Below are 23138 nucleotides of genomic sequence, written 5' to 3' on the forward strand. Positions count from 1 at the left end.
TGCCCGTGGATGTTCCTAAAGTCCTGTTGTTGCTCACTTGGAGCGATTCGTTGGACATGGCGTGGAATGGAACAGAAGCCTCAGAGGGTGAATATGACAAGCTCTGAACGATGAACAAGGCTGATAAACAGATGGCACAGGCTTGGGCGTATTCTCAATCTGAATGCTGTCAACGTCGCGATATAGAGCTGCTTTTAGCTTGTTCTCGCGCCCCCACTCTGCAGCCCCGCGGAGCTTTCTCCCATCCGCGAAGCTTCCTCTCTATGCGCCGAGGTTTCTCATCTTCCTTTGGTCAATATCCAATTCTAGTAGATCGAAAACATTGCTAACTCTGGGGTATCTCTCAGCTCCCTTCGCGGGCTATCCGCCTGGTCTCTGGAGCACAGGCGCGGCGACAGCAGTGACGTATGTGCTGCGGCATTCAGCCCTAAACGGCGGCGGAGGAATCCCCAGATTTGTCGCGTTTGGGTCACCTCGAAGTCTCGCTGCGCGGTTCCCTGGTTCAATCCTGGGGAGGACGATTGCTTCTATGTATCCAGAGTATGCGAAAGCTTGGCACACAGGGGTTTCGACTACCTGCTTTCATGGTGACCAGTCATGTTGCAGCTTTCTCTTCACGGTGCCCTCCATCAACCTCCATGCCGACTGTCTTTTTGGCTTCCGCCAATCAAGGGGTCTCCAAGATGTCTGGCTCCGACTCTCCTTTCGAGTCCGCTTGTCAAAAGTGTCTGCGGCCCTTCATTTTGACTCCCTCGCCAGGCCATAATCCTGAGCGTACCACGGGCAGTGCCACTCCGATCTCCAAAGAGTGCTCTCTGCAATGACTACCAGTGGTCTGCCAGCCTTGCACCACAGTCTTCTGAGCGCCGACACTCTTCTGGGCGTCGGTCCGCCAGCATGGTGGAGGGTGGTATAAAATCCGCCTTCTCGTTCCCCGTGTCCCTTCTTCTCTTTTCTCCCCAGAATCCCGGCGCCTGTGATCTGGGAGTCCCCAAGCCGCAATGCTTCCTTTGAAGAAGCGACAGACACCCCACTGGGTGTGGCGCTACAAGCGCCGCCAGGAGAAGCTGGCGAAGATCAGCATTGCCCTCGACAACGCCAAAACCAACACACTCACCGACAAGAAGATCCAAACCTGCCGCATGGAACTGAACCCCGTCGACTTCGACACCGGCTCTGCCGCAGAGCACGTCACGCAATACTTCATGCCCCGAACCACCGTGGGGATGACCACGCCGCTGCGCAACTCGAAGTGGTCCAAACTCCGCTCACCCAAGAACACCCCCAGCAAGTTCTTCGACTGCACACGCTCCCTGCGCCTCAAGAAGCTGTCGATGCTGTCCCAAGCCAAAAAGGACCGCAAGCTCCTCGTCTCGCTGCTCGAGGACTTTGAGAATTACCGCCTGCGCGCCACCATCTGTGGCCGCCGTCCCACCAGCTTCCGCGCGTACAAGTAAGTGGCCCTCCCTGACATCCACCGCCAGCACCACCCTCTAACATCCACGCAGACCCAACGACCGGGCCTGGCTCGCCCTCGAGCGGCCCGTCCTGGAGAAAGGCGCCTGCATCCCGCGCATGATGGTCACCCGCACCGACCGCCAGTCCCACCGCATCATCACGCTGGGCACAAACACCTACCCCGAGCCCCGTCCGTCCATACAGGAAGTCGAGACCCTGATCACCTTCATCCAAGAAGCCATGTACCGCCCAGGCAAACAGATCCCCAACACGCGCTGGCGGCACCGACATCCCGACGCCGACCCCCGGAAGCCCTATCCCAAGTACCACCATCTCGTGCCGGTAAGTCCCATCGTCCCCAGGCTTGCGATGCAGTGCACGAATGTTCTGCGGAGGCCAACGCGCTGCAGGTACTTGTTGTGTCGTTTTACCTCGGTGGCCAGGCGCGCGTCTTGTACGGCGTCTTCGATGGCACCCTCCGCATCCAGTATACCGAAGTTCAGCGGATCACGACGGAGAACTTCGATGAGAAGATGATGCAGCTGCTTCGGTGGGCGTTGCCGGCTATGCATGCCGACACCACTGATATTGTCACGCTGCCGGCGATTGAGGAGGGTGAAGAGGAGGAGTGAGGGTGGTGTGTACGTATCCACGTACAGGAAGGGGGGGGGGGAGATGTACACAGAGGTGTACATGAATGTGTACGTGACTGTGTCCGTGGAGGTGTACACAAAGGTGTACATGAAGATGTCGATGACGGTGTCTGGGGAAGTGACGATGGGGAAAAAGAAAAAAAGAAGAAAAGAAGGGGAAAAAAACAAAACAAAACAAAGAGAGAGTGAGAGAGAGAGAGAGAGAAAAGACAAGAGACATCCCAGAAAAAAAAAGCAGCACAAGCCAACACTCAAGGGCGGAACCATGACCCACGCTTGGGTGAAGGGGCGTGTCTGCAGTCCATCAAGTTGGGATCCAGGCTTATCAAGCCATATCTGCATTCAATTTCCCAGTCGTACGGGCCCTGTGTACGACACCCCAGACCAGGCTTGCACCTTTCCGTGGTGTCTGGGATAAGTAGCCCTTGCGGCGAAACTAAGCAAGCCAGCTGTATCTACTTGTGTGTACAACTACCTTAAGAGTAGATATCATAATGAATTGAAATCTTGTTGCATTCCAGGCAGCTTGGAAAGTATGCACTTGTACAAAGCCGCGAGGCTTATCCTTTCTATTGAAGGATGAGATAAGACCAGTAAATAATAGTACCCAGCAGCCATCCATCTCCGGCTAAGTCCATTTTCCACAGATTCCGACGGTCCCAGAGAGAAAAGAGAAAAGAGAAAAGAGGAAATCAGAAGAGACGAAAAAAGGCCCAGAGGAACTCCGTTTTTTCCCTGCCCGGACCCCATTCCGTAGCCGCTTTTCTGATGCCAGTCCTTGCGAGGATGATGAAACAAAAGACACAAGCGCCGCCCGGAAGATAAATGAAAGGGAGTTAGAAAATAGAAACTGGCAAAATATTCACAGAACATTCAAAGTGTTGAAAGGAAGGATATGCAGCCAGCATAGTGGGTAAATGGTTGGAAATATGGAATAAGACACCAGGGAACCAGAGAACGCAGGCAAAAACACAGGTCGTCAGTCGTAAGATGGAAGGGATAGGAGGTGATGAGAAGTGATAACTGAGATTAGCCATTCGTCGCGACCGACTTCGGCTTCGAGGGGTAGGTCCAGGACAAGAAGTCGAACTTGTCCTTGGCATTGTCGAGGATGGAGGGATTGGACTCGGACTGGGACTGGGCCTGCAGAGCGGTACCGCTGCGAGAGGGCTCTCGGGGCTCCAGCACCAGAGACCGACGGTAGAAGGTCTGGGCGGTGGTCTCGCCGTTGGAGCGAACACGCACAAGCTCGTTCTGCATCCAGGTCTGGAGCTCAGGAACCTCCGTCAGACGGTATGGGATCTGGAATCGCTGCAGCTCGCTGATGATCCGGGCTGTCTTCATGTGCTTGTCGAAGTTGATCACAGCCATCTCACCCTCGTCGGTCGGGAGAGAACGAAGAGACTGGTTGCCGTGGTCAACAAAGGTCAGATCAGTCAAGTATGTCCCGACGAATGGAAGGCAAGGAGGCACATGGTTCTGCAGACGCTGTCGCAGCACAGCGTAGTTCCGGGAGACATCAACGATGCTGCGGAGGCTCTCCAAGGTAGCCTTCGTCTTCTGAGACACGACGTCCCAGGTACGCTTCAGTCGAGAGATCATGGACAAGTTCAAGGAGCAGATGATGGCCATGAGAGAATCGTAGTTGTTGAGCTCCAGGCACCTGTTGGCGATCTTAACCCAGTGCTTGATGATAGCAGCCCGCTTCTTGGGCTCCTCCAGGTACAGGATGGAGTCAGCCACCAAGTGAGCCAGGTCTGTCGACAAGGTCGACATGGCTCGGACATTGACGGCAAGGGATCCCGTTTTCCGCGTCCATTCCGTGTCGAGAAGCTCCTCGGGGAGGATGGAACAAAAGATGCGAGACTCCTTGATGGTCAACTGCCGGGCCAACTCCAACGGGTCAAAATCCAGAATGGTAATGGCGGCTTCGCCAGTCTTCCACTGCTTCAGCAGGTTCAGTTCTTTCTTGCCGAGGATGGGAGGAGGGAGAGGGGTATCGGGGTGAACGTATTGGGCGATGGCCGTGTTGGTCTTGCCCATAGAGGAGACCAGCCGAGGGACGACGGGGCCGTGGACAGCGGACACCTTCTCGGCCAGGTCCAGAAGACGCTTGCCAGCAGTGGGGAGGTCGGTGACCAGGCGATTCTTAGCAAAGTCGACAATGAAGTCCAGGGCAATGTTGTCCCGGTCGTGGCGCCAGTGCGACTCCAGCCAGCCTTTGAACACGTTGTAAACACGCAGTCGGACCGCACCCGCGGCGTGGGGAGTGTCGCCGATATAGTCGAAGCGCTCGGCAAGAGCCTCGGCGAATTCGAGGGGGGTAGCGAAGAGACGGAAAGTGAGGTAGAAGGTGGAGACAAACATAGCATCCGGGGTCGATTGATGGGCGGTAAGCTTCTCGATGAGAGCGCGCAGGCTGCCGCCCATCACTTGGCCCTCCTTGTAGACCAGCTCGTGGGCATAAGTCTTCTCCAGGATGTTGGCCTCGGTCTCCTCGTTCTCCTCGGCCAAGGTTGAGTGGCTCACGCTCTCCTTCAACGATGGCACTGGGAAGCTGCCACCGATATCAGGAGAGGTGGCTCGGGTGGAGGTCTGAGAAACACCGCTCATTTCGGAGTCGCGGGTGTGGCTGTTGTAGGTGAAGCTACTACCCGTGCTTGTGACACCTCGGCCGAAGGATTCACTCACGTCGGACTTGGGTTGGCTTTCACGGTAACCGCTGTCGTATGAAGAAAAGGAATGTTCGAGATGGGGTGGGAGGATGGCAGAGTTGGGAAGCGAGGACAGAGCCGAGGGGTGGGCGGAGTTGTTGGAAGAGGCAAGGTGAGATTGGAAAGAAGAGGGAGTGGTCGCGTCGGTGAGGCCGGGGGTGGACGGAGAGTAGGTCGAGTTTGGAATCGTGAGAGGAGGGGGTGGCAGGCGAAGTGAGAGCTCCAGCGGTCGTTCTTGTACATGCGGCGTGTCAGGCGAGGCCGGCGATGCCACAATGCCAGGCACACCCTGGTGCTGTTCGACCTCCTCCACAGGCTCGAGCTCAATGTCGCCAATTTGCTCCAACACCATGCGAGCCTTCGCCAGGCAGTTGCCAGCGGCGCGCACACAGTCGGTTGCGGCATCGACCAGCCGCTTGCCTTGGTCGGGCATAAACACAAGGTCGTCTTCGTGCGAGCTGGCAGGTCGGAACACGTCGCGCGCGGCCTCGACCAGCTCGGAGAGCCTCTCGCACATCGACTCGCGGGCCTCGTCCAGAGAAACACTCCGCTGGGAGTCATGGTCGCAGACGGCTTCGACCATGGCCAGCAGAGCCCGGCAGGACTGGACTGCTTGTTGTGTGGTCACAACCAGCTCTGTGGAGGAGCGAGACTGCATGTGAAGACCGATGAAGGAGCCCAGCACACCGAGGAACGCGTCGTAGGTAGTCCCTAACCGGTCCGACGCCAGATTCTGAGCGCGAATCGCTGCCGACGGTCCCGAGTAGGACACTCGATGGGACACCGAGATCCTCTTGGTCGATACCGACATTGGTCTGTGGGGGTGATCGAGCATCTCGGTCCGCATCGACGCACGGCTCGCATCCATCCGGCTGCGGGTCATCTGTCGGGACTCGGTGCGTTCGGGATGGGCATCAGACATTGGAGCAGTGTCGATATTGGTGAAGGTTTCAGAGGCGGGCGTGGGAGGCATGTCGTACAGGCTGCGGTTGTCACCCGCCGACTCCAGCTCGGCGATGGTCCGACTCAAGCCGACCTCCTCATTCCACACGTCGAGAAAGCGAACTCCCCGGGTGACAATCTTGAATGCTTTGAGCAACATCTCATCCAAGATCCCCTCCACTTCATCTTCGGCCGGGGTGCCGTTCGCGACTTCTTGGAACCGTTTGGCAGTCTTGACGAGGGACGACAGATCAGAGAGCAGCGCTTTGCGGATCCTGCGCAGCCCGTCGTATTTCCTTACCAGTGGTGCTTCGCGAGTCAAGCATTCGGATTTCTCCTGCCAAGGGCGTTAGTGGGCCGAGTGGCTGCACGCAGTGGTTCTCCTCTCCAACTTACCAGAAGGAATCGGACACCGGCAATGGGGCCTCGCATCAGATCCTGGTTTCCAAAATCCTTCAATGACGAGCCACAGCCTCCTCGAATGATATCCCAGAAATCGGTGAGGGCCTTCAAGAGAGGCCGCATGGGTAATTGGTCATATGCTTCGCAGTAGTTGGTCGGGAGCCAGCCTCGATTGCCGGAATCTAACAAGGTACCGTCGGCCCAGCCATTGGTGTGTACGGAGTGGACGAGGATGATATCACCCTGGTCCAGCGGAAGGGTGACTGTCGATGGGGAGACATTTCCGGCGGGGTGGAAAGGATAGAATGCGCGGAGGTAGTTGTGGAAGACCGCTCTCGGGGTCTCGGCGTCCTCCATGATGCGTTCTCGGGACGTTTGTGGCGTCAATGGCGGCGTCATCTCAGACGGGCCGTGGAGGGAATTGGAGTAAAAACGAGCCGGCGTCGACTTGGGATCGCAATCGGGTGTGGTCGACACAGACAGATTCGGATTCGACTTGGCGAACTGTAACGGAGGGATATTCGGCTTCATTGATTCCATCTCCTGCCCGCAGTGCAATGTGAGTCGTTCGCAGATGGTCACGGACCGAGGGCGTTCAAGCGATGGGAGATGCAGTTGACATCGTTCAATAGGCCCAATTCAGCACAGCGAAAGTGGCAGTAGCGAGACCAGCGTCAGGATCGAAAGGGATCAAGGAAGGCTGGGAGATGCGATCCTACACACCGGTCAATTGGAGGGGCGCTTGGAGATCGAGACTAGGTCGAGGGATCGGGATGGAATGTGCAATTCACAGGAAGCAGGGCAGGAATGCTGGGGAGGGTCGGGCAAAGGGGGTTTTTTTTTTCTCTTTGGGACTCGGGGATGCAACAACACCCACCAACAATAACAATCAAGTAATCACAAACTATAAACCGCACCGGCAGCTGCACAGGAGCGGAACATTGAAAGGCGCAGCCGACAGGGCGGATTGACAGATCGAGACTCGATCGGGACGGTGTCAATGCGCTGAGAGCAGTCTATGAAGGGAGGCGTTGGCCGAGTCTTGAAGATCGCAGCAAGGACGATGAAACGGTGTGGGTGACGACACCGGGTTCTATTTTTTGCTCTCTCCACACGCAAGGGAGGGTAGGGATGAATGAATGGGATGTTGCCACCGGCGGCAATGGAAAGCACAAGTAACAAGCAACGTCCACAAGGCCCAGACGGAAAGAAAAGAGGGACTGAAGTAGAGGATGGAGAGGAGAAGGCGGGAGTAATAAGAGCTTCTCCATCGGATCCACGGTATTTCCCCCGTATTGCTCGATGAGCTAACGTGACGGGAGGATTACAGCCTCTTACTAGTCGGCTTTCTAGTTGGTTTTCTCGTTTCTCGAATTGACCCAATTGACCTCATTTATGCCGATCACGATTCGAATTTCCACTGGTCGGACCTTATACTTTATTCATCATGTACCTAGGGCCACTAGTCTCCCCCCTGACAACTCGTTTCTTTTTCCCGATGTTTCCTTTTCTTTCGATTTCTTTTCCCTTGGATAAGGGAGGGGCATCTAGGAAGAACGATCCAGGAAATTATCAGAGTCTATAGATGGGTAAAATACGCCTTTCCCGGGCTCCGGAAGAGTAGAGAGTGTATTCCGTGGTCACTATAGATATGCCACGGCACTTTGTTACCACTTCGGGGTCAGGCTAAACACGAAAACCAACAAGCCCGAAAATGCGCCCATCCCAACCTCCACTGCCGAACGCTTCCCGTTCGCAACCACTTTTTTGCGCGCCCATTATTGGCTGCAAAAATCCCACGCCTCCCGCTGCGCTGCGCGAATCACCGCGCCGTGAAATCAATTGGGTGGCACTCGTGTGCTGGAGCCTGCAGCGGACTCGACCAGTCACTCGAGCTTGGTGTACAGAGTCAAGCACACAAGGTACACGTTGCTGTCAATTATCCTCCGGATCGACAGCGCAGCGCCCCCAAAAGGTGACAGCCATAGTCTCGTTTCTCGTGCATGATTCTTCCCGTGCCGAACACAACAAACTCGAAGGGCCATTCCCCCCTCGACCCCCCCTGGTCCCCTTCCCAGCGACCTCGCCACTCAGATCGTCGCCCCTCTTCTCTCTCCTCGTTTCTTTGTCTTCTCGTCCCGCGTGGGGCGTAAGATTGAGATGGGAACCGGCTGTCCCAGAGGCCCGCGTTGGCAGACGCCCGGGATCCACAGCTGCGAACGCACCGAGCTATCGCGGCGGACGTCACGGCCATTGCAGAACCACCGGTGTGATATCGAGGGTGATGCTGGACGACTGCTACTACGGACTGATGGCATGCTGGGTTTGGTGCTGCGTGGAATTCAGTAGCTCGTCTGGCCGCTCCCGACGCCGACAGCACGGGTCGAGGGATTCACCATTGTCGCCTAGTGATGAGGATGGATGTATTTTTGGCGAAGTACTTTTGTCCGGGGTCCATGTCTGAATGTGCCTCGACATGATGGATCGGATGGCGGAGGCACCACCGTCCGAGCTCGGGTGGACCAGCCCTGGTGGACCAACGCCGTGAGCCGGGAGGATTTTCACAGAATTGCGAGGCAGAAAAATGGGGTGCGAACGCGCTTTCGCCCCCGGCAACGGTCTAGAACTGGAGGTTCTGGCGACTGGATCCCCCTGGAGCAAGACGGGGTGAGTCTGTCATATTACCGGCGATGTATATCGCGTGTATCCATGGATTGTACATATGTATACCCGATCACTAACCTACGCAACAGCATTCGCACGAGCGCTACCTTCTGTTTCGCCTGCATTGCACCGGTGATGCTGCAGTTGCCAGTCCTGTTGCCAATTCCCAGATGCATCCGGCGCGAGTCGCTCGCTGCGCATCGTCACATGTTGAGCCCTGGCAGCACCAAGAAATCCTCCGACGCTGCGAGCAGGCCAATCGGCGGTGCCAGGGCGTCGTGGAATGCAGGCAATGCAAGCCCCGTCCACATTATCACAGTGCCTGCGTGCTACGAGAGAGCCCTCTGCCCACGTCTCACGCTGAAAGTGCGATCAGCGGCCCACGCGTTGAATCGGGAGACACCTCCGAGCTTGTCGGGATGGAACCATGGAACGCGTGCGGTCTATATACTCTACTACTATACTTTACTATACTGCCATCTATGGATGTAAACAAGATCATCAACACGCGCCGATCCAGCCATGCTGAATATTCAGTCTGCAGTTGACTATTGACTGTTGACTTGATTGAGAGCTCGTCTCTGGATCCGCGTTCGCTGCATTCCCGCGCAGCCCAGACTGCGAGTCTCGAGTCGAATCGAGACTTGTCTCGGGCTCCGTTTGCTCCAGTCCGGCGCCATCCGCGCCTCGTCTGCGCCCACCATGCCGGCGACGAGTCGAGTTTGCTGCTGCAGCATCGCAATATGCATCCATTGTCGGCAAAAAGACACGAGACTGATGCCCAAATGGTGGGGCGCAACGGCCTCGTCAAGTCCTGCACTGTACAATTGCAGCACCTCGTCCACGACCACTCGACGTACCCTCCATCGAGCCAAGACAACCTCCACAGATCGAGAGGGGATCATGGATGGTGAGGGATTTATCCCGCGTGCGTGTTTCTGTTCTTTTCTCCAGCCCAGACTTTGGGCACTGCGTAGTACATACATGCGCGAGGCCGGCTGATCCAGCAGGGACTCGACACCCGCCGACCTGCATCGCACCTCGTATACGCATCCGTCGCAGTCGCGACGAGCAGGCCGACCCGTTTCGGTAACGAGCGCGCTCGTTTCTGGTTCGCGGGGTGCCGACGATCAGGGTTTGGCGCGGTCGCACGACAGCGTTCGCTCAGCTTCTCCAGGTCCGGGGCTCGGAGAGCGAGCGCGCGGTCGGGTCTGAGTCGCGTCGAGTCGGTTGCAAGCCGAGATCGGGGTCGAGGTAGACACCCGGGATCTGCCAGGAACGGGACAAATGACACGGCAGCGCGAGGGTGAAGGGCCTGCAAAACCGGGCGGGTGAGGCGATTGGCGGATGGCATCAAGAGCTGGTCTGTTTACTGGGTGGCGCACATAGATTGGCATCACCAGCAAACAAGTCTACTGTATACCTGCCCGGAATAGAAGATACATACATCTGATAGGTCCACACGCGGTGGAACGCAGGATCGATCAGAGCGTGCCGACATCCTCAATGCACTTCACGTCCATGCGGTGTCACCTCGTGGCTCTAGCTGGACAGAGCCAGATGCATCGGTATCTACGTCCCCCGATCGAACGCATGGTACCTGCATCGGCGCCGCAAGCTTGGAACCTGCGGTCCGATCTACGAGGAATCGCAGTCTATGCGCTCGTGTGTAACGGGCGCGACAGCCCTGATTCGCCGCCCAGTGCAGATACATATGTAGACGGATATAGATTGATGGATTCAGCACAATTGCTTCGGTCCTGTCAAGAACCCCGCCAGTCCAGCTACGCCACTTGCGAGCGGTTGCACTAGATCGATTCATTGCATTGCACGTCACCCATCTCGACGGTGGCTCTGATACTGTTAAATAACTAGTTAACGCGTGGACTATCCCGTCCAAACATCGATCCGTGGATGTCGCCACCGGTGTGGAGATGCCGGCCTGCACAGGCCATAGTTACCGGCCACTGCTGGGTGGAATTGACATACTGCTTCCATCATGACCTCAACCTCAATATTGGACCTCCTTTAAACGCAGCGCAGAGCCATGGAACCACGCGTGGATCGCCGGGGAACCGCCAATAGTCTCGGTGCCCGACACCCACAGCCTTGCAAGAAGTTCTATACATATCCCCGCGAGACGTTCACCACCGTCGATCCTCTAGCATCTGTTCGCTAGCATCTGTTCGCGCGGTAGTGCAAACTAGCCGATCCGAATATTTGGTCAATGGAATGATAGCGCACGTCTAGGCCCATCGAGGAGCACGCAACCCGGACGGGCGACTGGTATCAGAATACAGCGCTGGTGGTATATGGGAAAGACCCCAATACTCCAATACGTACCGAATTACAGGAAACGGGGAAATACATAGCTCGCGACAAAGGAACAACGGCGCCGAAATCCTCATACGCTCCGAAATTGGAATTGGAATTGGCCAGCACTCCACATCGCTCCCACTCCAGTCCCTCAAGCCCGGTGCAATCCAGCCTAAGCATCCGGAAAGCATCCGCGAGACGCCGCCGTTCCTGCGCAACGGTTCACCGGGACGTTTTCGAGCGAAGGAGTCGCGCCGCTTCATGGCTTCATCTCCCCCTGTCCCTGAACCATGTCTGCGGCGCCCCTAGACTGCGCCAGTCTTTGAGTTTCCCCGTGCCGATCCTCTCGGTCGTTGCGAGTCTTCCGATGGCGACAAAGGAGGGCGTCGCCGGGGCCGGCGCCACGCGTGAGTTTCTTTGTTTGGAAATCTGGTCTATCTGGATGGATCTTTGAGGGGCGTGCGGAAGAGCCTCCCGGTTCCAGAGACAAAGAATCGGGATCTGGTGGATGCGTGCTGTCAGGGGAGCAAGCGGCTCGCTCGATCCTGTACAGTGGGATCATGCCTCCACAATGGTCTGGACGGGGTCGAGGACTCGACTCTTCGACCATCCCCGTCTGCTTTGGATCGGAGGGGTGTGTGAGTGCAGCGTCTCAGTCATTTCTTTGACGAGTACTGATGCAAGCTGGTCTTATCGCGTTCGGCAACACGGCTCGTGCTTGGCAATCTATGGGTCCAACGCTCCAACGCTCTCATTGCAGGGCCCAGAACCCTCCTCGAGGATGGTGCGAGTCAGTCGCGAGAGTCTGTAGGAGGCGAGCTAGCAAAGCGACGGTATCTTTGCCGGCACGTGTCTGGCAGGCCATGCGGGCTCCACCTGCTTGGCCCCTGATGGAAATGAAAATGGTCGAATGGCTATGGAAGGGTGGGGACACCGGTCCTATCGGATGGCACCCTAGAAGAAACCGATAGCGTCGTCTCGCGCGAATGCGTCCCCAGAGAAAGAGAACGAGACCAACGGCAAGTCTACCAGGAGTCCCCATGCTGGGTGATCAGATTAGACAGCGAAAGAAATGGGAGGTCGGGGGTGGACGATGTTCCACCCGCAGACGTCTCGGGGCCAACGCTATCACGATGTTGATGTTTATATTAATGGCCACCTTTTGGACCGCGGAACGGCAAGACGCGATCGGCTCGTGTTCCATGGATTCATTGGCGCGACGACTAGAAATACGCCGAGTCGCGTCGGAGTTGGAGTCGAGAGGGTTGTCATCGTTAAGCATTCACAAGCATCTACAACTTGCTATCTGCCGCCGACTAAACACAGAGGCTGGTAATGGGTATTACAGACTGTCCCGCGAGGTTTAGTATCGAATGGACTTTGGATCGCATTAAATTCATTATCCTCAATTGAATCGCAACTTGCACGATCCGCGATCGCCTCCACCGAGATTCACCATGTGTTCCATAGCCACGCTCGACGATCCGGTCGCAATGATGATAATACATCATTATCAGTACGGTCACCACCGGCGCAAGCGGAGTACAGCGTCCAAAGGTACGCCAGACTGAAGCTGCCGAATCCTTCTCCGTCATACACCTATTCCAAGACCAAATCCAATCCACTGTTTGAGAAAAACAACCACCACCTAAATAACGGATTCTCGAGTGCGAACCACCAGTTCTCACCGTGTGGGACTGCATCGGCGATCCAGGGCTCCAGTTAGAGCCAACGTGAGCACATTGAGCCGTGCCCCCTATGACGACTGGCGTCCCCTCCCCTCCACTTTCCACCGTTGATCCCTCCTCACCTGGGCTTTTGGCTCCTTGCGGGCTCATCCTGGCGCTCACCGGTGCTGCTTGACGTGAGTCCCGAAAAAAAAAATCATCCACCCGCAGAGCAAAGCGCCCGTTGACAGCCTCCTGTCAGAGCCAGAGTCCGCATCATGATTTGGAATGGCCAGGCGTAAGGATGCAGGAACAAATTCCCCGGACCACACCGCGCCTTCAAGGCTTAAGTGAAGCCGCTGCTCCCCAAACCTAGTCCGGACCCTCCCATCGCCCAAGCGATCCAGGAAACAGGACCGCGCTTCCTCGATAGGGAGTCATCCCGAGTGATCAACACGGCCAGCCCCCCGGGGCAGGGGGTGTGCTGCGTTCGTGACGGCGCACATGCAACGTAACCAATCTCCAGCCCGGGAAATCTGACGCGAAGAAATAAAAAGAAACGAAAGCAAAAAGGCTGCTCCCGGTGCGAGACGTGTGCGCATCACCCGTGTTCCTGCAGCGCAGCGCACGCTGCGTGCTTCTTCACTGCCCTCGGCACGGTCTGGGTCGGTCGCTGTCAAATCATGCAGAGCCCCGGCGACAGAATGGATGTGTCCACCTTCGTGCAAGATGAATGCTGTCGTCAGAGCTGGTCCCCGGCTGTGCGATGTGGGAACTGCGAACCAGGGCCTTTGGCGGGTCGTGGCCCCCATCTTTTCGTGTGCGGGTGGGACGATTGGCACGCCAATCGGTATTCATCATGCGAATAACTACATTGTCAACTATGGATGTATGTGCAAGGTAGATACGAACCGTGCAGTGCCTCACGGGATCCAAGATCCAATTCTTCGTGCTGTCTAGGAATTGACCGTGACGGGTGTCATGGCCAGCCGACAGCCCAGAAAGAAGCAACGCCAAGCGGAGAAGAAAAAGAAAGAAAAAGACCGCAGCCGCTATCGGAGCGCCTGCCTCTCGATGACGATCCCGTTCTTCCCATCTCCCCGCGGAACACGAGGAAAGGGACATATCCTCGCCAATAATCCACACGAGAATCTTACTCGTTAACTTCCCCTGCAATCAACTGGGTCCAGCACCTCGATCCAGAGATGGCAATCACAGACACGGTAGATACATACTACATCCGCCTATACACCTCCTAATCGGGAAGGAGCGATACCGCAGACCCATCCATCGCCCCTAATCGTCACCTCGACTACTGTAACTGTCTTCGCCTCACCCCAGAGTCCTGACAATGTCCTTGTCCAGACCTGCCCTTCCTGCGACACCCGCACGGGTCTCGTATTCAGTGGCCCGAATGCCAGTCAAGCAGGCCCGGCAAGGCGGAAGCGAATCCTTCGCGCGCAGGATGGAGTGCTTGGTCCCGACTTGCACCGTGGTAGGGACATTTGTGTGGAGAATTGAGCCGCGTCGGATAGATTGGCACGTTGCCGGTTTGATTTGGAATCTTGCCCAGGACGCCTTCGGGACGGTTGCCACTGGCTGCCGGAGGGTTCGAGGTTGGGCGAGGCGGGTCGCTGGTCGGATGGAAGTATGAGGGTGTTGAGTACTGTTCACAAAGCTATCGGAGCCAGTTTTCCAAGTTGGAATGCGTGCTTCTCACGGCGAAGTTTGGCATGGATTAGGTTCTCTTGGGAGAGCACGTTTTGAATTTATTCATCGATGAATTGGGTGCTTGAGTCACTAGGAACTATCTGGGTAGTACATGTAGGGAGATATATCCAGGTGAAATGACCATAATTTCGGTCTGAGCGGTTTCTGATAGTTTCTCCGTTTGAAGACCTCTTAAACACAGGCGCTAAGTGCACCCAGGCTCTAGACTGCTACTTAATGATAATATTCTGGCCATCGCAAATTGAGGCATCTGGTAGCGATACGTCCCGAGCGTGGACATTGTCCAACCAACTTATCATTATCAAAGAACCAATCTAGGTCTTATTCAATTTAGACGCAGTCGAGATCTAAGAATATATCTACGTTTTATATCAGGTGCATGGCAAGGACGGTTGGTTCGTGGATACTTGGAGCTACATGCTCAAAGTATATATGCAGTTTCAAGATGATCCTGCTGACTGGGCCACCCAAAGAACGTCAGATACAACTGGTCACTTTGACTCCTGCGTCGTAGTAATATCCTGAGCATGGTCTCTCATGAATCCGACAGCGTATTAAGCTAGACGAACGATGCCAAGAACAGTGCAGTCTGACGAAGAGCTCGTTCGAAATTACGATCGGACCATGGTCACCGAGAAGGCAAGGCAACGACAGAGAATCCCCGAGTCTGATGAACTAAAAAGGAAACATGATGTGGTATCAATGACGGAGCGGGAAATATGTTGATATGTGGGTGTTGAGAGACATAAGATGGTGGGTGACATCGAGCCGGACGACCCTTGCGACTTCTCATATGGAACTCGGGGTTGACTATATGACTGGATAATATTTTCGCTTGCATAGACTGCAACCCATTTCCTCTATAGACTTTCATTCGGTCGAATGACTTGCTGGGTGAGATCATATCCTTGCTTCCGATGACAGAGATCGCGTAGTAATTATGTGATTGCTAGGTAGCATTGCATACGCCCAAGGAAAACCGGTTAGTTAACCTGCTGTTATAATTACGTCCTTTACATGCTGCATATTCCATACAGATGAGTACTAGGAACGTAAGGGCTGAAGCGAGGGCGCGCCGACGAACCAAGCAGAACACACAGCCATAGAATGACAACACGCACATGCAAAACAACACCGGCATCTCGTTTCCAGCGTAACCGCCATTGATCGTAAATCATGCGGTAAGCTATTTGCGTTGATATACCAGATCCTGCCCTGACATGTCTCAACCTCTCCTGGAGGACAAGGACGTCACCAGAAAAGCAGCAATGAGTAAGGGCTGATCAGGCCAATACGAGTACCCGCCGGTTTGCACAGGAACTGCTAGCAATAGTATAGCCGGTAGAGGTGGAAGCACTCATGTCAAAGCCGACGAGTCGGTGGTGTCAACACCCGAGACAGACGTTGTCCCGTTCCGAGTACGAGGCCTCGAGTCAAGACCTAGGCTGCATCGTACGGGAAGAATGTAATTCTATGTCGGCCAGGACCCTTGTACCTGTCTAGAACAGTTGCTGACAGAACAGGTGTCGTTGGTCGAGGGATTTGTGAATTGGAAAGTCTCGTATAAAATGTTGTCTTCGTTGGTCCAAGCCTGCCTAGGATAAGCGATGTATTATGATGTATATCGGCGGCCTCCGCATTCCCACCCGGGATAATCTGGATACTACACTCATAATTCAAAGAGTACATGTATAAACCCTAGTACTCATTACCAGTCTACATCAGCCCGAGGGAATGGTGCGTTAACTGTAGGTTTTGGCCCTTTCTACAGCTCGGACCCGGTCTATACCCTTCCATAATAACATCATCGGCAGATACTATTGCATTTCAGGTTTTGGCTTGGGCCAGTATTCATGAGACCATTTCAACGACGGCGACCACACGCGAGTCGCATTGGAGATGAACGGATGATGAGTTACTCTCTATACGGCTGCCTAGGCAAACAGACAGCACGTGAGGCCAAGTCTTGAGACTCCAAGAACCGATTTACAGCTTCCTCGACCTCACTTGTTTTCTGTTCTGCGCTCATTCTACTCTGTCCTTGCGACCTCTTCCCACAATGAAACCTTGGATTATACCTCATTGCTTGATGCCGGACTTCGTATGGTTGGACTGCAACATCAGGCCAATCTTGAAGGAAATACCTCCTACACCCAGACCAACACCCCTGGTACTACGTCGACTGTGGGGTTTTTTGCACACATACCTACGGCGGTTCTCTCGATCTTATTGCAGCCGGGTTGGGATCCCATATGACAATCAGATTGCTCAACTCCCGTTTGGACTGATTCTGAAATGGTCCGATGGCACTCGGCTGGAAGAAGTTCTCGCCATGCAAGTCGCCCGAAAAGCTGGCTTTCCGGTCCCACGAGTTATTTGTTACGGGGAGCATTTTGATACACCACATGCGCCTATCTCGATTCTTATGACTCGCGTACCTGGCCAAGAGCTCGGGCAAGTTTTCGATGACCTAAGTGCCGAGGATAAAGAATCGGTTCAGCAAGAGCTTAAGCTCTATTTGGATGTGATGCGTGGGTGGTCAAATCCATGGGGCGGGAACCGAATTTGCTCTCTCCTAGGTACTCCTATTAGGAGCGTCCGCGTTCCTAACCACTTTGCTGGCCCGTTCGAATGCGAAAAAGAACTCAATGACTATCTTATCCAGGCTTCTTGGCCTGCGGGCTTTCCATCCGAGAACGCATATCAGGAAGCTTACAATCTGGCTAAGGGCATGGAAAACCTATCGCATAAAATTGTTTTTACCCATGGTGATCTCAAACATCATAATATTCTGGTAAATAGGGGGCGGATTACAGGCTTCCTTGACTGGGAGTCGGCAGGCTGGTACCCTGATTACTGGGACTTTACTACAGCATTGAGATTCAAAAGTGAGGATTTTTGGTGGTATGACTTTGTCATTGGACTAGGTGGCGACTTGTACATGGTGGAATTGAAATGCGAACGTGCATTGACTTCTCTGACAAGTGCTTCATACTACTGGTGACACATGTGCTATGCTAGTGTCTCGCAGGGGATTTTAGAAGGCTTTATAAAGAATATATTCTTAGTATATATACCTCTAATAAAATAACAGTCTTCTCTATTATGGAGGGTTGATTGCGGCGATAGATCAAATTTAATTAGTAACTCGACTGCAGTGATAAGATTCCTTTATATACAGCTCAGATTCCGTATAACATATAATCGATGGCGTCCTCGATCCCATTATAGATCTGGAACCAGCGCCACGACGGACATGTAGTTCCGACCTCACGGTTCATGCATCATCAAACGTCAACAGGATGATCATCGCTTAGCCACTGGTCTAGAACATCCCCTCCATGTCCAGATCCAGGAACTCTGGATTCCCAACAGCCATGTCCGCGGCATTCAGCACATCGTCAATCGCATCCATGCCGGCTCCGCCGCCGAGTCCCATATCCTGTCCCACGTCCACGCCGCCATCCATCCCCGCCGCAGCGGCAGCGGCAGCGGCCGCCTTGTCCAGCATCTGGTTGATGTTGTCGGGATCCTCCTCGCCGACGTCGGCACCGGCCGGCTCCAGGTCCATGCGGTCCTGGCCGTCGACGCCGAGGTGCATATTGTGGATGATATTGCTGACGTCGATGTTCGAGACCTGCGAGGGCGGGGCGGTGAGCACGCTCACGCGGCGCCAGAGACGCACGACGACCTCCGCGCGCAGCGGGTCCTTCTCGGAGACCTTGGGGACGTTCTCGTGCTGCAGGGCGAGAGCGTCGCGGAGGGTCAGGGGTGCGCAGCGTGGGAGAGATTCTTTCGTCGAGTCGACCGGGTGACAGGTATTCTGGTCTACGGCGAAGGACTCGGCCATCGGGGCGCAGATCATAGCAGCCGCGATGTCGAGAGCGAGGTCGCCGCTGCCGGCTTCGGTCTGCTGTTTGAGTTCGTCGACGAGTGCGGCGAGCACGCGCGTGGCGCCGAGGATGCGGATTCCCACGAGCAGTTGGCGGTGCGTGTAGGACTGCGGTGCCATGGTGATGTCGGAGTTTGTGCTCCAGAGGACGAGGGACTGTAGGGTGTTGCGTATGCTGCCGGGCAGGCCGCCTGTCGTCTGGGCGGCCCAGCTGTCGAGTTCCGAGCGGTGGCAACTACCCACACGGCGAAATGAGAGATAGGGGTCGAGCGCATCGAGGATCGGTTTGATATCCGACCGGGATTGGTGTCGTGTGCGGACGTCCTTCAGCTGTTCCTCCAGGGGGCGGGCCGTGATGTTCAGAACAGTCTGATGGATAGCCTGTGCCTCGCCGGAGATGGAGCTGGGCTTCACTAGCGAGAGAAGGGTGCGCAAAGGAATCGTGGGCTCGGTTTCCGATTCCCAGATATGGTTGCCGAGCCATGTCAATGCGACGACCAAGGATGGCAGCAAAAAGGGCTCAAGTAAGTCTGCAAAACGGATCAGCTCTCTGCTCTGCATGTGCGGATTCAGTCACCACCCACATTCAAATCCTCCCTTCAATGTCTCGAAATCCAACTTCCCTGACTCACACGCGCCAACGCTTTGGTCAAACAACGTCGATACAAGCATGTAGAAATCCTGTGGACTGCAGGATGACATGGTCTCCTCACTGATACTCTCCGCAATGAACAAGGCCGCGATCCATGCCCCAAGATCCTTGTTCTGTTTCTCGTTCAGCTCATTCAGCTTCTGGCTACAGGCGCCGCGATCGAGCAACTTCAACACGAAAGAATCATGACTAGAGATCCCTATATCCGATGTACTTAGATCGTAACGGTATTTGAAGGCAAGCACCAGCAGCAAGATGCTGCCGAATTCATCATAGACCGGCTGATTCTCGCCCTGCTCCTCATCCCATCGCCAAGAGTCCAGGAGAGCGCAGAGCGGCTGCAGGACCTGCTTCGTAGTTCGGAAGAGCAAAATGACGTCGAGAGCCTGCGGGCGCCGCGAGAGTGAGTTGCAGATGTTCTTCAAGGTCACCGTTTCTCTTTGGTGGCAGAGGTTGAACATGACCTCGGTGATCGCACCGACGATGGCGCCTGCATTGCCCTCCATCGACTCAATCTCACCGATCAATTGATCCGCACGTTCTGGATGAGAGTTGATCTGCGAAACAAGGTCGTCCTTATGATATGGACCGCCCACAGGCAAAGTCTGCATCGGATTCTCCCCCAGTAGCCGCTCGATACTAGACTCTGGAATGAGTCTGTGCGATGCACAGGCGAATAGGAATTCTTGGCGAGCATCTGAGAGGATGCTGCTCCCTTGCATGGAGAATATCTGGGAGAAAGAAGGAAACGCATTGGGGTCGAGCCGGCTCAGGGCTTGAGTGATGCACATTTCCATGTTGATGGGCACCATGGATGCGGCCGTCATAGCCGCGAAGAAGGCGGGAAGCTTGTTCACCAGGAATGCCCGGAACAGAAACATCGTTCGGCTTGATTCATTGCGATAGACACCATTAGATAGGACGTCGAAGGCGGCGGTTATGATCTCCTCGACGAGGACTTCTTGGTGGCCCTATTACGCGTTAGAATATCCCATCTGACATGAAAGTGATCGAAGCCTGACGACATCTCAAATGGTGAGAGTGGTGAGAGGTGAATTTGACTCACCTCGTAGCGATTTGAGAGATAATTGATCAGTATGGAGTCATCGACCAAAGGACGCCCCACGAGCTACAAGCAATCAGCATTATTCTGATCATCTAGTGATATCCCTTACCATCGAGTTCAGGTAGACATAGAGACCAGCTCTAGTGTTGATAACAGGCCCGTTCATCACCGAAGCCTCAAATTGGAGGGCATTGACATTCATACCCTCAATGGCCGGATGCTCCAGGTGCTTAGATGGCTGCTCTCCGTACAAATTGAATTCCTTTTGAATCGCGTCAAGTCGGTGCCGAAGAGGCAGCGACATGTCGACGCATAGTGGGAGATAGGACGAGAGAGCCTGACCCAGCTTGGTTTTCAAACCTAGAACACAAGATCGGGTTAAAGAAGGAGTGGCGCTATCCACGAAGACATGCATACCTTGGAATATCCCTTTCTGGTAGTCACTGGAAAGCACCTCCAGACCCTTCGCCGTCCCCGACAACGCCGCCAGAAGAATGCCGAGCGACTCGAACAACGACACCGCATCAGAGGATCCCATCAAGCCCCCCGCCTGCTGCGACACATCCATACTGCTGTGATGCCACGCAACAACCGCGGAAATCCATTCAACAGTCGCGGAATAGAGCTCGGCTGCTTCGGTGACAGTCCGCGGGACCGCCCCGGTGGAAATCGACAGCATCACATCCTGGACGACCTTGATATCAGTCATCAGAGTGGAGACTGTGGACTTGGTCTCCTGTTTCCCACGAATCGAGGAGTGCTTCAGGAGACTCGTTAGCGCTGTAGACGACTTGACCTGGCCGGACTTGCACAGCCCGTCCACGTAAACAGGCAGTAGCGGGTCCCAGATGATGCTCGACGCGGCGCGGGACTCGAGGAGTAGATCGAGCAGGTCATTTTCGTTGACGGGGGACCGCGCAAGCATTAGCTTGGACAGGTCTCTGAATTCATCGACATCTACTCGATGCGCTAAACATCGGTGGAGGAAGGTCCTCCACTCTTCGGAAAATGCCATGTCCGGCAGCATTGGGAGATCCGCTGGTGCATAACACCCTAGCGTCGCTGATAGAGTGCTATACAGAAGCTGTCTAAGTCGGGACGGCCATGTCGGCCACTATGTTGGCAGTGGATGAGATCGAACCCCGATTGGGCCGAGGGATGGCGTCTGTTTGGCGTGTGTCACGTGGACAATAGTCACGTGCCTCTGCGGCTACATGAATAAGCCGGTATCGGAGTATTTTACTGTATTTCCAATTTTTCCAGGCAAACCTCGCTTACCATTATATTTTAGCATACATTCTCTAGCTTAGAATCAACATAGTTCTTATCCTCTCCTGATTGGACCATATACCTCGATACGGCGTGGACACGACAGCATGAGATATTGTAAGGAACGTACTATTCTTGTGCACTTTCTGCAATATTCGGTTTTCCTTGGTTGATTAGCTTAGCGATATCATCCTATACGTGGTTTGATGTATGAATTGTAATAGCTGCGATAGATTGGAAGTTTTGCCTTGAAGTAGCGGACCCCCGCCATATCCATAATAATAAATGGTAATCTATAAAAGTAGCCGGCTAGTGAACAAAGAGTCTACACAGGAGGGGCATGGGCCATCTGCAGGACGCGTGTAGCGACACTTGAATCCCTGCATAGAAGAAGACGGATGAACTATGATCCTATATATGTATTGGCAATCCCCCCTATAATCTTTCACCGCATATTCGATCATGGTGGTCTAGCAGTTCTCCCTATCCCATTTTATTCTGCTCTTTATTATTGGTTTAGGCATAAGCTCTCGTATTGCTCGTTTGGCCTGCTACTAGAATCCTGCATCATTTAAAATTGCGTCTAAGCCACTTGCCAACATGAGTTCTGAGCCCCAGGAATACTCCGTCGATCAGGAGATCATCCATTTCTTCCACCAGACTTCTACAACGCGCTCGTCCTGTGATACGTTGGCACAGAAGCTCGTGGGAGGAACTGTGACCCCCATTGCTGTACAAGGCGTTTGCAGTTATTCCGTATACGCTGGTCCTGATCACGAGTTTGTGGTTCAGTTCCGACTCAAGTCTCTTAGCCTAAAGTCGGAAATTACCACTCTTGCCGGCAATATTTATGGATCCTTGGTGCCCTCCGTCTCTTATCACGGTCAGATTGGAGGAGATGATGTCGATGGGAAAGAACCCCTCTCGGTCTATGTGATGAGTCGGGTAAGGGGCATAAGCCATCTCGATTTTATCCTTGCCCATGGTTCCCCCGAGAATTCCCCCGAATATTGTACGTGGAGAGAGAATTTGATCTCCGACATTGCTAGGTATGTTCGCGCTGACGATATGATGATAATCCCCTCATTTATGATCATAGATTATTCGCCCTTGCATGGAAGAGCCCCCAGGAGGTCGACCAGTCCGTTCGTGACACGCTTCATCAAAGATTTGAGAAAGACCTGCGGCGACTCCTAGCTGCTCTACCGGATCGCTTCCACCCAATTATCCAACAATCGATTGACGCTCTACCAGCCATTGTTTCACTTCCGATGGTCCTTCTTCACAAGGATTTCGGCATAAATAACATCATGGTCGATGCCGACAATAACCATCTGGTCGGGGTTATTGACTGGGCCGAAGCCGAGATTGGTCCCTTCGGGACGAATCTCCATTCTCTTCAGCAGTTCATGAGCAAATATCGCCTCGGCGTGGGCTGGATTCGACATAGTAATTATGACACTCTAGACCGCACTTTTTGGGATACCTTTTCCGTCGGTGCTGGCGGTCTCGCACAGGAGACGATCCGAACGATCAAGTCGGCAAGGATTGTCGGCCTTTTGCTGTCTCATGGATTTACCAGCCGGCTTGCCAATATGCCGGAGCCGGAGCCTATCCGCGACGATGGAAGTGGAGCGTACAAAATGCTCGGTTTGGATGGCTTGCTCATCGCCTCGGCTACGAAGCTCGTGGATTAATTTGTAACCGCCGCA

The 23138-nt window shown here is 54.4% G+C and overlaps 7 protein-coding genes across 7 annotated transcripts; 4 read left to right on the forward strand and 3 right to left on the reverse strand.

Moving 5' to 3' along the window:
• Nucleotides 1-1001: 1001 nt before the first annotated feature.
• On the forward strand, nt 1002-2090 carry N7459_009887 (uncharacterized protein; the record flags this gene model as incomplete). Its single annotated transcript, XM_056949055.1, has 3 exons — nt 1002-1453; nt 1509-1800; nt 1869-2090. 3 exons carry the CDS (start codon nt 1002-1004, stop codon nt 2088-2090), a joined length of 966 nt encoding a protein of 321 aa, XP_056796280.1.
• A 1050-nt stretch (nt 2091-3140) lies between these two features.
• N7459_009888 (guanine nucleotide exchange factor) lies at nt 3141-6709 on the reverse strand (the record flags this gene model as incomplete). Its single annotated transcript, XM_056949056.1, has 2 exons — nt 3141-6104; nt 6164-6709. The coding sequence occupies 2 exons, from the start codon at nt 6707-6709 to the stop codon at nt 3141-3143; spliced, it is 3510 nt and encodes a 1169-aa protein (XP_056796281.1).
• Nucleotides 6710-8753: 2044 nt separating this feature from the next.
• Nucleotides 8754-9325, forward strand: N7459_009889 (uncharacterized protein; the record flags this gene model as incomplete). The annotated part of the gene is made up of 2 exons (XM_056949057.1): nt 8754-8836; nt 8923-9325. The coding sequence occupies 2 exons, from the start codon at nt 8754-8756 to the stop codon at nt 9323-9325; spliced, it is 486 nt and encodes a 161-aa protein (XP_056796282.1).
• A 56-nt stretch (nt 9326-9381) lies between these two features.
• N7459_009890 (uncharacterized protein) lies at nt 9382-10187 on the reverse strand (the record flags this gene model as incomplete). Its single annotated transcript, XM_056949058.1, has 2 exons — nt 9382-9652; nt 9874-10187. The coding sequence occupies 2 exons, from the start codon at nt 10185-10187 to the stop codon at nt 9382-9384; spliced, it is 585 nt and encodes a 194-aa protein (XP_056796283.1).
• Nucleotides 10188-10880: 693 nt separating this feature from the next.
• Nucleotides 10881-11791, forward strand: N7459_009891 (uncharacterized protein; the record flags this gene model as incomplete). Its single annotated transcript, XM_056949059.1, has 3 exons — nt 10881-11003; nt 11073-11556; nt 11703-11791. 3 exons carry the CDS (start codon nt 10881-10883, stop codon nt 11789-11791), a joined length of 696 nt encoding a protein of 231 aa, XP_056796284.1.
• Nucleotides 11792-17872: 6081 nt separating this feature from the next.
• nut1 (putative RNA polymerase II mediator complex subunit Nut1) lies at nt 17873-21184 on the reverse strand (the record flags this gene model as incomplete). Its single annotated transcript, XM_056949060.1, has 5 exons — nt 17873-18969; nt 19024-20062; nt 20158-20220; nt 20267-20517; nt 20575-21184. 5 exons carry the CDS (start codon nt 21182-21184, stop codon nt 17873-17875), a joined length of 3060 nt encoding a protein of 1019 aa, XP_056796285.1.
• Nucleotides 21185-22026: 842 nt separating this feature from the next.
• On the forward strand, nt 22027-23123 carry N7459_009893 (phosphotransferase family protein; the record flags this gene model as incomplete). Its single annotated transcript, XM_056949061.1, has 2 exons — nt 22027-22475; nt 22526-23123. 2 exons carry the CDS (start codon nt 22027-22029, stop codon nt 23121-23123), a joined length of 1047 nt encoding a protein of 348 aa, XP_056796286.1.
• Between the last annotated feature and the right edge of the window lie 15 nt (nt 23124-23138).

Source organism: Penicillium hispanicum (genome assembly GCF_028827665.1).
Source record: "Penicillium hispanicum strain IBT 35686 chromosome Unknown utg000008l_segment0_segment0, whole genome shotgun sequence".
In the NCBI taxonomy this organism is placed as follows: domain Eukaryota; kingdom Fungi; phylum Ascomycota; class Eurotiomycetes; order Eurotiales; family Aspergillaceae; genus Penicillium; species Penicillium hispanicum.